Source organism: Rhinolophus sinicus, linkage group LG07 (genome assembly GCF_036562045.2).
Source record: "Rhinolophus sinicus isolate RSC01 linkage group LG07, ASM3656204v1, whole genome shotgun sequence".
In the NCBI taxonomy this organism is placed as follows: Eukaryota; Metazoa; Chordata; class Mammalia; order Chiroptera; family Rhinolophidae; genus Rhinolophus; species Rhinolophus sinicus.
The window spans coordinates 123,692,204-123,708,902 of NC_133757.1; the positions used below are offsets into that span (position 1 = coordinate 123,692,204).

At 40.0% G+C, this 16,699-nt stretch overlaps 1 protein-coding gene across 1 annotated transcript; it reads left to right on the forward strand.

The window, feature by feature from the left end:
• The first annotated feature begins 6,278 nt into the window (after positions 1-6,278).
• On the forward strand, positions 6,279-11,050 carry IL2 (interleukin 2). Its single transcript, XM_019741383.2, has 4 exons — positions 6,279-6,786; positions 6,877-6,936; positions 9,257-9,403; positions 10,709-11,050. The coding sequence occupies exons 1-4, from the start codon at positions 6,640-6,642 to the stop codon at positions 10,817-10,819; spliced, it is 465 nt and encodes a 154-aa protein (XP_019596942.2). The 5' UTR covers positions 6,279-6,639; the 3' UTR covers positions 10,820-11,050.
• The last annotated feature ends 5,649 nt before the right edge of the window (positions 11,051-16,699 follow it).

Genomic DNA, 16,699 nt, shown 5'->3' on the forward strand with positions numbered 1-16,699 from the left:
TTTTCTTTAGCTCAGGATAATGTATAAGCCTCAACTCTGGCCGCCTTTTAAATCTCACATCTTTGTGGGGCTCCCGTAGGAACGTACATAGGTATTTAAAGTTGTTTCTTTTTTCTCCTGTTGATCTTTTATTACAGCGGGGGCAGAGGGTTAGTCTCAGATAAGCACCTAGAAGGGTAGAGGGAAAGCGACATTTCCTGCCCTGCGATGGACAGGGATCCCATCAGATAGGACTGATACATTATGGAGTGATAGCGCTGTTCTACCTTACATCTGGGAACCACACGGAAGGATTACAATTATTTGATTAATTAGATTTTCTCTGAGTTGAATCTGGACAATGCTGGCATGGTAAAATTTTCCACCTGCCTCCTACTCAACTCTCAGATTAGGACACATTGGTAAACCTGGATGATATCAAGGAATTATGCAAAGCAAATGCCACCACTTAAAAAAAATATATCTTGATAGAAAAGCGGGAGGGTGCTGCATATCAGAAACAGGTTATGGGATCACTCATTCATTCAAAACAGATTAGTGTTGTGTGCTTTAATTTATGCTGTCTTATTTCATAAGAGTCCAGGGAGATCCATATGGTCATTTCAGAAATGAAGAAAACAGACTCAGGGAGGATAAGCAATGTTGTCCAAAGTCACACAGTCAGTGAGTGATAAATAGGACTCGCACCCAGGTCTGAATGACTCCCAATTCCCAACGCGGACCTGGGTGTCTTCGTGTAACTGCCACGCAGCATACATTTCACCTTTCCCTCTTGCCCCTCTCCGATTTATTAGGTTGGTGCAAAAGTAATTGCGGTTTTTGCAATTCTTTAACCTTTTAAACCTCAATTAGTTTTGGACCAATTTAATAATAATATGGAAACTGCATAGGTGGTATAGAAAAACAGGCTCATGCCACCGATAAGGAGTGTAAAGCTGTTATAAAATTTCTGAAAAAGCACCAAAAACCTTAAAATGTTCATATTCTTTGACCCAGTAATTCCATTTCTAGGATTTTACCCTAAGAGGATAATCAGAAACTTGCACCAATATTTATATGCAACAGATTTTAGTGAATCACAGCACTATTCATAATTGTGAATGATGAGAATTCATGTAGATTCCAATAAAAGAGTACAGTCACACAACAGACTTCCATTAAAACTAATGTTTCAGAAGATTACTTAATATATGAGATATTTATAACATATTATTAAGGGCAAAAAAGCATGTAAAGCTGTACCACACAAAAAGTACTAGATAGACATATGGGATAACAATAGTTATCTCTACCTGGGAAGATTACAGTTGATTTTCATTTAAATTTTTTTTTAGCTACTTTGTATTTTCCAAATTTTCTATAATGAATATGTATTATTTTATAATTAGATAATAATGTTATAATTTTTAAACAGAAAATAAGGCTATATTCTTTAAAAATATATATTGGTGTAAAAACAAGACAACAGGCCCAAAATGGAGTCAGTTAGGCTAAGCCCCACATCAATAATCAGCGCCTTCATTACAGCTGCGGCTCTCCCAGAAATGGAATCTTATACCAGTTAATCAGGAAAATGTCAAATTATTATATTGTACACCTGAAGCTAATATAACCGATATAAGACTGTATACCAACTATACTTAAATAAATTTAAATAAAAAAGAATCACTTGATCAGCACGAGGTAAATCACCTGCTATCCCCTAAAGAAAGTTACCGTGCAGTAACCAACCTGCTTTTTTGTCCAGTCTAACTTCCTTGTCCCTGCTCCCTTCTGCCTATAAAAGTCTTTCATTCTGTACAGCTCCTCAGAGCTCCCTTTTATCTGCTAGATTGAGTGCTGCCCTATTACAATCCATTTTTGCCCAAATAAACTCTTAAAATTTTTAACATGGTTCAACTTATCTTTTAACATTCAGAGTGATGGGAGAGTGGAATGTCAATATATCCAAAGCTAGTGTGCAAGAGGAAAGAACAGAGGGTTAACAGAGGACTTAGAAGCAAAGTAAGGTAGGAAAAGCAATTAGGGAATGATAAGCGTAAATGTAAATAACTTTATCTTCACAAGACTTTAATGAGGCATTTGACCTGGCAGAGAAAGCTAGTATTTATCTTGTAAGTTGCATAGCTTAATTCTTAAAGTACGAAGAAAATAAAATTTTGTCATGAAATACCTCCAATAAGAAAATTTGTCTCTTTAACTATTTTGCCATAAAATGAGATAAACTGGTGTGAAAGTGCTTTATGAACTTGAAGTGCTTTGCCAATCTACTGCTATTGCTGTCAAAAGATGATCACATTCTACCTCTAGTAACTGCTGTGCGACTCGTCACAGGGGTTTTATATTGACACAAAAAGTAAACTTACACAGGTTTTGAAGATACCCTCACTCTCTTCACATGCAAGTAGTGAGGTATCCCTTGGTTGCCAAATGCAGACAACTGTCTAGTGCAATGACCCCATGTTGGCCCTCACAACAATGCACTCCTAAAAGTATGATACAGCTTCGATCCACATGGATATAGCCATTCTCTTACTTTAGATCAGGGAGACGTGTTAGGAAACACCAAGTGCCCTACTGCTTTTAGAAGAGTCCAGAGAGATAGGTCCAAACCCTGAGCCAAAGCCCACCTTGGCAGCTACGGTGTGAATTCAGCTGCTCTAAGGTCTTGGAAATCTTAAAGCTGCCCAGACAAAGTGTGGGTGAGGTGAAGGTGGGCGGTGCTGACAGAGTGAAGTGGGATGGGAGAGCAGGCACAATCGACTCCAGCCTTCTCGAAGGGGCATGTTGGGCCCAGATTTTGGGGATCGCTATTTTTCCCGGGAAATCCATGAGGTCACGAGGGGCCAGGAAGTCTCGGGGTTTTGCTCTAACTTCCTCTAATTTAAGAGTGTAATCTGGGGCAAGTCACTCAATCTCTACAAACGTCAAGTTTCTTATCAGTAAAATGTGACTCAATGAGAGAATGAATTTGAAAACACTTGCAAAATTACAAGTATCAAGGAGATAATTCTTCTATCCCAAAAGGTTGTGAACATCCTTCAAATTTACCCCAAAGAAGAAGAGCCCACGAGTGCGACCTCACTGCGATCCACGGAGATTTACTCCCACGGGATCACGTGACGGAGGAAGGGCTGAGGGAGATACCACAGGGCACCTACGCCCGGAGAGATTCAGATTCTCACTGGAAACAGAGCTCCCAGCAGAATTCTCTCTGGCGCTATGGATATTACCCAACAGTACGTACTGTCCTAATGTTGAAGGCAGAGGGCTGTGTTTTGAGAAATCAAGAGGCCTTCAGAGAAACTGGTAAGAGATACATTGATATAGCCATCAAGATCCAGACCAAATTCAAGTTTTACAAAGCTGTGAAAGAGGGTCAGGAGGAAGAAAGTCTTGCAGGAGGCAGAGACCTGCAAAGTCAGCTTTGATGGATGGACGATGTGTGCAACTCACTGACCAGCCCCTTGCTCTGCAGCTCCAGAGACTAGGGCTTCCCTTTTTATAGTACAGGGGCTTCTTGAGTCTAAGTGGTTGAGTCACAAACAATGCTAATAAGCAACAGAAAAATGTTAGTTTCAAAGGGGAAGCAGGGGATGTGACACATGTGGTAGTAAGCAGTCTACTACTGACTTTTATCACCACTGGAGCCAGAAAAGCCAGCTGATGTGTCAGACATGTTAAAAAGTGAAAGTATGCCACTGTGTATGGGAGCTTTCTCCCCAAGCATTTCAAGAAAGAAATGATAGGGCCAGTTTCCATAATGGTGCCCATTATGCAATAGTATTTCTACGGGGTCCCCTAACAGGAGCCATACACTGCCCTATTCTCTAATGGAAATAGCCGGAGAAATAGAAATATCAAGACTACAGCAACATAAAAGGCCTTATGGGAAAAGCCCCCACACGGAGAAATGCGTGGGCGTGAATCCTTCCATTCTGGAAGGGCACAGGCCTGAGCTGATGATGCTGGGATGAGACACTGAAGTCTTCAGAGAAGAGAAACGAGATCACTAAATAGCCTTTCCCTTAGAACTAATGCTCTTTGTGGTTTTGACTTGAAAGAGACAGATAACCGTTTTGCATTTTGCAGTAATAAAAAGATCACAATCGTTTGTCTCTACTCTGTCCCTACCCTTTTCTAAAAGAAAAGATTATCTGTCTCTATTCTGGCTTTTCCTTCATTTTTTTGCCATCTGAAAAACTGTAATGCTAACTTTTACATTTTATTAAGATGATTAGTCTTCTTCAGAATATTGCCTAATGCACAGATAAATAGCACCTAACCATTTTCCTGTTTTCCAAGTACACATATTGAATGTTCCTCAGAACACTTAACCTTGCCTGCCTACCCACCCTCCTCCTGATCCTAACATTGTGTATCTACAGTTCAACCATGTTGTCAAAATCCAGCGTAAAGGCTGTTCCTTCTTCAATATTCCTTATATCCCCCTCCCTCCGGGCGGCCATCACCTTTTGCCTCAGATTACACTTGTCTGAGTACGTGTCATCCCTGCCACACATCCGCTTGTTTGGGAAAGAATACAATGGTGAGAGACCAGACTCTGGAGTCAGAACATTCTAGCTTGAAATTCTCATTCTGCCCTTCCGGGCAGTAAGGGCTGAGAGACCTAGAACAAATCACCTAACTCTCGGAGATTCAGTTTTCTAATCTGCACATTGGAAAGCATGACTTCACAGGTTCCTTGTAAGGCTCAAGCCAGACGGGGTGGCTGCGCACTGTGCTTTTCTCTCCCTTTCCGCATGCTCGTGGACATTACAGGGACTACATAAACGTCTGTTTAAAGACTAGAAAAGAAATGAATTAGGTACTAAAAATGGAGGAGTTACAGCACTCTCTGTGAGAAAGGATTTCCCCAATTGTCCCAGGTTTAAATTAGAAGTATGTGCCTATTCCATCATTCAGGCAGTTAGTACATTACTTGGAGGACAAGTTTGTACACATCTAAATACACTTTCCAGTCTACCGACTAAAACAAGGTAGTGATTGTATTTCATAGCTATTATTGTTACACTCATAGTGGCCGAGGTGCTTTAGAGGATAAATGTAAATCTACTAAAGAGGTGAAGAGATAAAAACTGGAAACATATAGACTGGTTTATATACGACACATACAAAGTCTATTATAAAACTAGCCTCAACACCCTTGAATGCAAACCCTTCTCTGAGTATTTGTCACAAGCTGTTTGTCGCACTCTATTCATTTGTTCATGCAGGCGCTCCAGGAGTGGTAACAGACATAACTCCTAGGAACTTCTGTTATTACGTCTGGCTTCTGTATTGTAAGCGTCATCTTGGAATAAACGAGCCCAGGTCCCTCTGCTCTAGGACTGCTCTCACTCCACACACACACACCCCTCCCGGGGGCCCACCATTTCCTTCTGGGCTACTTCCTACCATGCCTTGCTCACCCCCCACCACACTAACTGGGTCCGTGTGGGGCCATTGCCTGCTGGCCAGAGGACACCTTTCTCCTAAAGAATGTACAAAGGGTATCCAGAAACTCCGGTTAGTAAGCTTCCTACAGACAGACAGACAGACAGACACACAGACACACAGACACAGACAGACAGACAGACAGACAGACTTTGGGATTCCTATTGTTATGCTTGTTTTCTGCCTTATATTTAAAGGAATATAAGCAATCTGTTCAATAGAGAAATGAGATGTACGTGGGGGTGGGGGATCTAATAGCTCAGGTGGTCCCTGAGAAACCAAGAGTAAGAAAAGCATCCTTGGGTCTGGCGACATTTCAGCTCTCATGATGTCCCCTTTGATGCTCACCCAAAACAACAGGAGCAAAAGTAAATTTGTCACACACACACACACACACCCACACACACACTAGCATCAGGACCCTTAGATGCAAAAGCTTTTTTGAGTATTTGTTTGTTAAATAAACACCATACCTTTTTAAAAAAGCACAACAGACACTGATGTAAACAGAGACGAGAAACATGTTAAAATTAAAACAGTGCCTGAAGCTCAACGAACATTTGATGCATTCTGATCTTAGCATTTCTCTGGCTCATTATGTAAGAAGTGATCTATCATGTTGCATGCATTCGCTCAGTCATTGTGTAGCGAAAAAGATAAATGCATCCTGAAACAGGAAACCAATATTCTTCCTGTTTAATCAACAAATCTAAAAATTTATTCTTTTCAACTCTTTACATTGGCTCTGGTCCAGCAGAGGAGGGTGCTCTACACGTTTAGCATAGTTTTATGACAAAGAGAAAATTTTCATGAGCCACTTCTGTATCCCCACCCCCTTAAAGAAAGACAGAGGAAAAACTGTTTCATACAGAAGGCGTTGGGCGTATGAATTGGAACCGCCACCTAAGTGTGGGCTAAAGTAACCCAGAGGGATTTCACCTACATCCATTCAGGCAGCTTCTGGGGGTTTAAAGAAATTCCAAAGAGTCATCAGAAGAGGAAAAATAAAGGTAATGCTTTTTGCCACACAGGTACAATCTTTGAAAATATGTGTAATATGTAAAACATTTTGACACCCCCATAATATTTTTCCAGAATTAAGGGTATAAATTGCTTCTCTTGCTCAAGAGCTTCTATCAGCCTCTCTAATCACTACTCCTAGTAAGCTCAGCGCCTGCCACGATGTACAAGATGCATTTCTTGTCTTGCATTGCACTAACTCTTGCACTCGTCGCAGACAGTGCACCTATTTCAAGCTCTAGGAAGGAAACACAGCAGCAGCTGGCGCATTTACTGAAGGATTTACAGCTGCTTTTGAAGAACGTTAACGTAAGTATGGCCCCCTTCTACTGAAAGCACTCTGTTTAAGTTTTCTAACTCAAGTGCACTTTTTAATAACAATCTGTTATGCTTTCTCAGAATTACGAGAACTCCAAACTCTCCATGATGCTCACATTTAAATTTTACACGCCCAAGAAGGTAAGTACAACTTTCTAAGTTCCATTTTATGTTTTCATAAAATTCAAAGTAATGTGAAAAACTGCACAGATTGTATTAATGGCATCTCACCTGAGAAAAATTAGCAACTTGAATTTTTTTTCTAAAACCCAAGTTTGATGATGGGGCTTTTGTAAAATGGCTTTGCCTACATATATTTTTATATGTGCTTGTCTGTGTTTGGGGGGAGAGGGAGTGGGAAGAATAACATTCTCACTATATTGCTGGGACAGTTTAAAACAAGATTATGTTGAGTTACTGTTGTACTGAAAATGTAAAACTCTAGATATATTTGATTACTTTTACCATGCAAATTGTCACATTTCAGAGGAGCCCACTTGTAAAAACTCCTGTTTTCAGGCAAGATTCCTACGGGTCTGTTTTTGAGGCAGCACAGCACTTGTCCCAGCACAGACCTAGGGCTAGACTGTCTGAACTGAGAGCTGTGCCATGTCCTACCTAGCTTTTGTGAACTTGGGCAAGTTACCCATCTCTCTGTTTCTTACCTACTTCTGTGAATAACTGTATACACTTCAGAAGTTTTGTGAGGATTAATGAGTAAACGTGAAGTACTCATAACAATACCTGGCATGTGACAAACACCGTGTAAACATTAGCTATTAGTAGTAAAGATAAAATTTTGCCTGGGGAGGACCAAGTCAAGTTTGGGACTGCCACATCTTTTATGCCAACAGACCTGTAGGCATGCCATAGGACTTATTTTTCAAGTTTAAAAGCTCAAATTGTTTGTTTTGGGATTCTGATAGTTAGATAAGCTTGGATCATCCAAGCTCCTAGAGCTATGCTAGGGGTACATTTCCTAGTAGTTGTACCAGTCAACTGACAATGGGCAAAATTTTGGTGCTAGAAAGAACTTGTTTCCGGGTGAATCCAAGCCCGGTGGGGAAAAAAGGGATTTAAAGGGTCGTAGGTACAGTTCTGTTGATCTATGTCTTATTTATTCAAGGAAGTTATGCTTCAAACTACCCTTTTGAAAGATGAAAGGAAATAATTAGAGATGCTCTTCTAGTTTAATCAGCGCCACAAGTTCTTACCTCCAGCAACTTAGACAGTAGACTGTTTTCTGAGGGAAATAGCTCAACTTGCTCATGCCAAAAAATTAAGCCTGGAACTGGTAGAACTTGCAGTAGCAAGCTGAGAGGTCAGTAGATGAAAACGTCATGAGGTGTGTGTGGTGCAGCCCTACCTTTCCCTCTAACGATTGTTAGAAAGATAACATAAGATTATACGCATAATTTAGAGGGTGGTAGATTCTTTGAAATCTCAGTTTCTAAATGACAACTCAAAATCTATTTGAAACCAAAAGTAATGTGATAAACTCCACTCATTTGCTCATTTTACCACCATTCCATGTTTCTAAAAGATTGAAGAAAACTATTTAATAGAAAGGATGCTATGTTAGTGCAATGAAGAAAAAGAACTGAAATTTAACCCTGGCTCCACCTCGTTATGTGACCTTAGGGAAAACACTTAAATTCTGAAATTTACTTTCCTTATTTGTAAAATGGAGATCGCAAAAGGTGGCTGTGAGACTTAAATGGGTTTGTTTAGGAGAGAACACTTTGAAATTATAATGTACCATTTAAGTTTGAAATACTAGTGTGTGTGTGTGTGTGTGTGTGTGTGTGCGTGCGCGCGCGCGTGTGTATAAATCAGGAGGCCCATCCAAAAGTCCTTCAAATATTGTAACGTTTTACTTGGTTGGGACAATTTTTTAACGTGCACCTTACTGTACTTACCGAATGGTAAAAAATGAAGATGCAGCTATGTGACTTGGCATACTGAGTCATTACTATATAGTTACAATTGCCAATCTATAAGATGTTGGGACTGTGGCAGCTGGTATCCAAAAGCTCCTTCTGTCCCGATCATGCTGATTGTCAACTCTTAAATCATTAAACATTAGAATCACAGAATGTGATCCCATAATGCCACATTCTGACTACCATGGTTCTAATTATTTCTATGCAGACTGGGAAAGTATTCAGCCTGTTACCTGTGATTTGCAATTGGGTGTACAGATACTGACTTTTTACAAAGCCAAATTAAGCTGAAATTAATGGCTTATTTGTTAACTAACAGTTAATGCTCATGATGAGTAGACGAACTCCAGTTTTTCCAGTCTTATAATGTAGACCGTATAGGCCCATCGTTACAGTAATGCTGAGAACAGGGACAATGGTAGAAACCAGATTCTGTTACTCTTAATAAAAAAGCTTTGAGATTACTGATTCTGATCTTTAGTCAGGGCAAGCTGACCTCGTAATTTTGATTCTTCAAGGCCACAAAACTTCAACATCTGCAGTGCCTAAAAGAAGAACTCAAACCCCTGAAGGAAGTGCTGCCTTTAGCTCAAAGCAAAAACTTTCCCTTGAACGAAATCGAGGAAGTAATGACCAATATCAACATAACAGTTCAGGCGCTAAAGGTAAGGTATGACTTCATTTGCTCCTCTGGCAATATAATCAATGGAGGGGCATTTTAATGTGGTAAAACATTTTTGGTATTTGTGAAGCACTTTAAGTGCACTGTGAACACGAATCATTTTTACATTAGATGATGCATTGTGGAGTTGGGAAGTTTGAGGTCTTAGAGTGGGAGGGTTTTCACCTCCCATGCACTCAGGGACAAGTCCTGACCTCTGCATGTCACTGCTCACATGAACACAAAACTGGGGGTAGGAAAAGACACTAGTTGAATTTCACAGAAAGCAGCCAGGTTTTATTACATTATTTAATTCCTTCACATCATTTTCCAGAATAGCCAATACTGATTACCTTAAAGACCTTTTAAATGGTAGGTTTCCCTATCATTAGTGGAAGGACTAAGAGATTTGTCTAAATCTCTTAACCATTAAAATGGCCAATAGACAGGTTTATGTTTCAAATCTGGAAAGCTCTCTCTTTTATCTCACTATATATCAAAGTATTTTCTTCTTGTCAGCTAGAGGCAGGGTTGAAATAGCCCCTATCAGCAGAGGAGGGTAATTTCCAGTCAGCCAGTCCACAGAACAAAATTTCTAATGTTTAGATTTCCAGAAATTGGTGTCTGATTGACACTGGAGTGGGGTGGATATGAGCATGAATATGTTCTTCACACAAATTTCCCCCAAACAAAAGCTTGTCCTAACTTGCTCTTGGCTAGTTCTAACTTGTTTGGGGGAAAATATGAAGAGCTTCATGCAAGTAGGATAACAGGAGGCTTAAGGTTTAGAAAAGCAAGTATAATGGACATATCACTGCATACACGTAACCTATGTAGCTAGATAACAGATATCGTGTTTCCCCAAAAATAAGACCTAGCCAGACCATCAGCTCTAATGTGTCTTTTGGAGCAAAAAGTAATATAAGACCGGGTCTTATAGTAAAATAGAGCAAAAGAGGGCTAACTTTATTTTGCATGCAGAATTTAATGAAATATTTGTAGAGAACTGTTTTTTTTTGTGTGTTTTTTTTTAATGTTCACTCGTATATAATTCCGGGTAAAAAATCTTGTGTTCATTGAGATTGACAGAATAACAAATGAGGAAGATCTCAGCTTATATGTTACCATCACTTGGTATCAGAACAATTACGGCACATCATTTCGATCATTTCAAGAAAATGTGATTAATATGTGTAGCCTACTGGAAAATAAAGGCCATAAGCCTGTAATACGTACTTCGATTGAGAATAATTACATGTAAGGTATAAGCTACACTGAACTAAAAAAAATTAAACATTTTCTTTTATAGGGACCTGAAACAAGATTCCCATGTGAATATGATGATGAGACAGCAACCATTGTAGAATTTCTGAACCAATGGATTACCTTTTGTCAAAACATCCTCTCGACACTGACTTAAGTGCCTCCCATTTAAAATGTATCAGGCTTTCTATTTATTTAAATATTTAAAAATTATATTTATTTTTTGATGTACGGTTTGCTATCTTTTGTAACTATTATTATTTGTCTTTAGATGATAAATATGGATCTTTTAAGATTCTTTTTGTAAGCCCTAGGGGCTCTAAAAATGTACGTAAATTATTTATCCCAAAGTATTTATTTTTATATTGAATTGTTAAATATAATGTATATGTAGATCAATTAATAAAATTATTTAACAAAGTTGATGAACAAGTCCAGATATTTGTTATTCTGAGAATAGTGCAGAGCCATCACTGAAATATTTCCAAATTACTCATATAAGCTCACAAGATGGTGAAGATGCTTACAAAAGTTGCTCTTTTCCTGGGGAGGTATGTGAAATAGGGAAATGGGCTTCTCATAGCTCTTGCTTTCTCCTTCCACGAGCTGATCAGTTCCTTAGTTCTAGTCTGAGAAAACCTCATCGAATTATACTATTTTCCTTCTCCAGGTCAAGCCTTAAATTTAAACATGATGCCAGACACAAACATTCTTGAAACTCCTCACATTAACTGGTGTGCCTCTCTGTCCATTCGCCAACATCTTACAGCTTGCTGTCTGCCCTCGGGAGGCTCGCCTTGGGGGCCTCCATTAAAGGCCCCCTCTGCTCCGGCTTCCCAGTGTGTCCTGCCACAAGGCAGCCCAGGGAGGCAAGGGGTCAAGGAGCTTCCCGACTGCACAGCCTCTGATGGCTGTGCCTTTCAACCAAGGCGGCTCCCGAGAGACTCTTCCTTCTGGGTTCTGCTACCTTCTCCTTCCACTCCTCCCTTCAAGCCAGGGATGGTAACAGTTCTGTTAACAGCCCCAGGGTACTCTACTATCGCTTGCAGTTTCCCTCCACGCTGACCATAGCCTTGTAATTCATGTCTTTATTAGGTCTTCCGTGAATTATTCTGAGTATGCCATCTGTTTCCTGATTCAGACACAGTCATTGTACCAGAAATAGCACCAAGGAATAGACTTTCAAATCGGATCCTGGGACTGGGTTGTTCATATATTCAAGGAACACAGAGAATAGGATATGAAACATCTATGGGATGTAGTAGCATCCTGATTAAATTATCGTCAGTGGTAGCACAGGATGAAATGCAGATGGAGGGCAGGTTGTTGTGAGATCAAAGGCCAGGACATTTAATAGCTACAGCAACAATTATAAAAATTGTGATTATCACCTAGACTCTTCTGATGGTCCCAGACAGAGGACAAAGGGAAAAAACAAAATTATGAATATACAATTAAAAACGTGCATGGAAGTCCATCCTCACTGGCAGTTTTGAAATAGTCCATCTCTGTCTGTAGTCAGAGGGCACACATGGCAGAGACAAAGCCTAGAGCCTGAGGTAAGGTCTGCAAAGACGCAGTGCCAATGAAACGTTTAAGCCTCCAGGTCTCTTACACTAAGGATTGGGAAGCAGTGGGACCGAGACGTGAAATGTGGACAGAGGCTGAGAACATCCACCGGTCCTGTTGCCAGAGGCAGCCCCTTTTTCTCTAGCAGCATCACTCCTGAGGAAAAACTACTCCTCTACTTAAAAACTTTCCAATGACTCAAGCTGAGGGCAATTTTCCTCAGAACTCACTTATACCACCTTTCATTACCGTTTCCCCAAAAATAAGACCTAGCCAGACAATCAGCTCTAATGTGTCTTTTGGAGCAAAAATTAATATAAGATCCGGTCTTATTTTACTACTTATGTTTATCTAACATAAGACCGGGTCTTATATTAATTTTTGCTCCAAAAGACGCATTAGAGCTGGGTCTAATTTTCAGGAAAACACAGGACCTCCAGGCCTAAAGTGGGAGTTCAGACCTCAACATCACTGGGGCAGTGATATATGAAGTGTTGAGACCAAGGGGGGCGAAAAATAAGTCACGTTTGGGTTGACTTAATCGAGATGATTGCAACTCCCTGGAATTCAGAATTTAATGTGAACTTGCAAATGGCATTAATAGTTGGTTGAGTAAATGCTTGGATTCCACGTGGCCTCTTTTTAAGCATGCTGAAGCACCAGAGATTCCCCACATAAGAACGAGTCCAAAGAACCAGGGGAAGGGAAGTGCTGGGATGTGTGTATCATGCGCGGTCTTCTCACCTGGCGCAGGAAGACACTAAGAAAAGCACAGGTCAGGGGATGCTGGCATCCCCCAGAGTTCTGGGTTTTCTTCATTAGACAGAAATGAGATGGCGCTCCTTTGGTCCTACTAAAACTATAAACTAAACAAAAGCAAATATATTTGACGTCTATTACAACACAAGAAGTGACAGAGTAGTAAGTTATATTTTAAGTCAACTTAATTTATAAGATGCATCAGGATCAAAAGACTTCTAAAGAGGAAATTTAAAAAATTTTTTTTGCTGGTTTTTAATTTATTTATTTATTTTACTTTATTATTTTTTTTTTTTCGATTTTTTTTTTTTTTTTTTATTGGGGAAGGCGAACAGGACTTTATTGGGGAACAGTGTGTACTTCCAGGACTTTTTTTTTTTTCCAGGCAAGTTATTGTCCTTTCAGTTTTAGTTGTGGAGGGTGCAGCTCAGCTCCAGGTCCAGTTGCCATTGCTAGTTGCAGGGAGCACAGCCCACCATCCCTTGCGGGAGTCGAACGGGCAACCTTGTGGTTGAGAGGACACACTCCAACCAACTGAGCCATCCGGGAGGTCAGCGGCAGCTCAGCTCAAGGTGCCGTGTTCAATTTTAGTTGCAGGGGGTGCTGCCCACCATCCCTTGTGGGACTTGAGGAATTGAACTGGCAACCTTGTGGTTGAGAGGATGCGCTCCAACCAACTGAGCCATTCGGGAGGCAGCTCAGCTCAAGGTGCCGTGTTCAATCTTAGTTGCAGGGGGCAGAGCCCACCATCCCTTGTGGGACTCGAGGCATTGAACTGGCAACCCTGTGGTTGAGAGCCCACTGGCCCATGTGGGAATCGAACCGGCAGCCTTCAGAGTTAGGAGCACAGAGCTCCAACCGCCTGAGCCACCAGGCCGGCGCTAAAGAGGAAATTTTCACGCTTCCTGTTTACTTAACAATATTCTTTCTCCCTTCTCACATCAAAGAACAATTCCCTTTATCTAGGAACTATAATTTCAGCTCATTTTCAAAGAAAATAAACTTGCATTTGAAAGTCACAGTGAACCTTCTTTAACTAAAGTTATGAAGCTTGACAACATTCACATCCAGTCACTACCAACATTTTCCAAGAATTTGTACATATTTCATGTACACATTATACTTAATGCTTACTTCCTGTGCAAAATGAAATATAATGATCTAAAATTACCTCTCAATCTTGTGGTTACTGACTGTGCTTTCTAATCCCCTCACCTTCCCCCTTATCTTCACCCCCCTCCCATCTAGCAATCATGTCTCTGAGACTGTTTCTGATTAGTTCATTCATTTATTGTTTTCTTCAGATTCCACATATAAGTGAGATCATATGGTATTTGTCTTTCTCCGTCTGATTTACTTCACTTAACATAATGTTCTCTAGGTCTATCCACATTGTTGCAAATGGTAAGATGTCATTCTTCTTTATGGCTGCGTAATACTCCATTGTACAAATGTACCTCTGAAGCTGAAACTGAACAATAATGAATGTCAACTACAATTTTATATACATATATATGTATATATATGTATGTGTGTGTGTACACACATACATATATATAATTACAATAAGTGGAGTACAGCATTAGGAATAGAGATGGTGGAAATGCAATGGCTGTGTGCGATGTCAGAGGGATAGTGGATGGGGGAGGAGGGTTGTCACTGTGTGAGGGATATAAATGATAAACGTCTAAGTATTACATTGTTTCTGCATCTGAAACTAATAAAAAAAATGTTAAAGTAAAATAAAATAACCTCCGAACTAAAAACTCCTAAGTTTCTGCAACGGATATAATTAAAGGTCTATCATACCCCATATAGGCACTATCTTAATACATGATGCACACTTTTTTTTTTATTGAAAAGTTTAGAATACTGCTTTCTAACCTTTTTTATACTACGGCACACATAAAAAAAATGGCATCACTGAACATGGGGGTAAAAATAGGCCACCCTAGCCCAGAGTTAACTGTCTAGGGCACCAGCTGTCCCTAGTCCACATAGTCCCATCAAAGACTGAGGGGACTGAACACTAAATCCTCATTCATAAGCCATCCTTTATGCCAATATTTTAATATTGCATTATTTCTAATAACTGAGTTAGACTGAGAATGAGGGAAGCATGATAAAATATAGGCTGGGGTTAAATCTCTAAGAATTCAAATTTTGAAAATACCCTGAACACAATCTCTTATTCTCCTATTTGCCCCTTTCTCAACGCAACTGCTTCCACTCGATTATTTTCTTTCCTTGTACCATGTTTCCCTGAAAATAAGACCTAGCCAGACAATCAGCTCTAATGCATCTTTTAGAGCAAAATTATTAATATAAGACCCAGTCTTGTTTTACTATAAGACCTGGTATAATATATATAATATAATATAGTATAGTATAGTATAGTATAGTATAGTATATTACAGTATAACATAACATAACATAATATCAGGTTTTATTTTACTATAAGACCTGATATTATGTTATGTTATATTATACTTATATAATACTTATTACACTTATTATATTATACTTATATAAGACCAGGTCTTATATTAATTTTTGCTCCAAAAGACACATTAGAGCTGATTGCCTTAGGTGTTATTTTCGAGGACACAGGGTAGTTGATTTCCCCCATTTTGGCTTTAGCCATTTCAGTAATGCGTTCACATCACCTAAGACTCCGTAAGCAGAGCTGACCCAGTAGCAGTTGGGCCAATTATCTAAACATCCAGGATCCCCCAAACAAGCCACACACATCACATTAGGTGGCTCCGCTATGAAGCCATGCACGTGGATGGAATCGCCCCACTCTTACAACAAACAAACGTAACCACAGTCACACTGTTCTCACCATCAAGACACTAGAAAGAACACGCTTCATTCTTTGCCCCCATATCCTCATCTCTCATTTACACCTTAGCCATGGCCAATTTCACTTCTGCCATCACCAGCTTTTTATTATTGTGTATGGTGGTGTTTTTCAAAGTGTGGACGAAGTCCTATCTGCCTCAAATCATCTGTAGTAACTTGTTAAACTGCAGATTTGGGGCCTTCCCCAGATCTGCCTAATCAGAATATCTGGGACTGGTGCCTCTCCTGAGCAGCAGGCTGAGAACCAGTTTCTGTCACCGAAGGGCTCCTGGGCGCCGAATCCAGTGGTGTTTCTGGGGCCTCCTTCTGGGCCTCTGAGCAGCACTTGAGAACGCTCAGCCTATGCTTCCTCAGCTTTCTGCTACCCTCACTCTTCAGCTACCTGCCAAACACCTCCACGCTTCCTCTTATTTTTCCGGATTCAAAATGTTACGTGTTCCATGGTGTTCTAGTCCTAATGTTCTTTTTATGTTCTGAGATGAGGCAAACACCTTTTCTCACAATTTGAATAATTAACTCTCTGCAAGTGATTCCTGATTTTTTATCTTTACTCCAAAACTTCCAAGGTCTCTATCACTGTATTTCCAACTGCTGAATGTCTCCACTTGACAATCTTGTTACCACCTTAAATATTTATGTCAAAACTTCAAATCTTTGCAGCCAAATCAGATTCCATGCTTCACTTCTCTACATCCATTTACAGCACCTTCAGTTACCCGACTCTCACCGTGGGGTCATCTCTGCCTGTCCATCCCCTTGGTCTCAAATATTCTACTTGCAGGTCTTATCTCCCCAGTAGTGCATGAATTTATCTTCTTAATAATTGGTCTCAACCCTGATATGG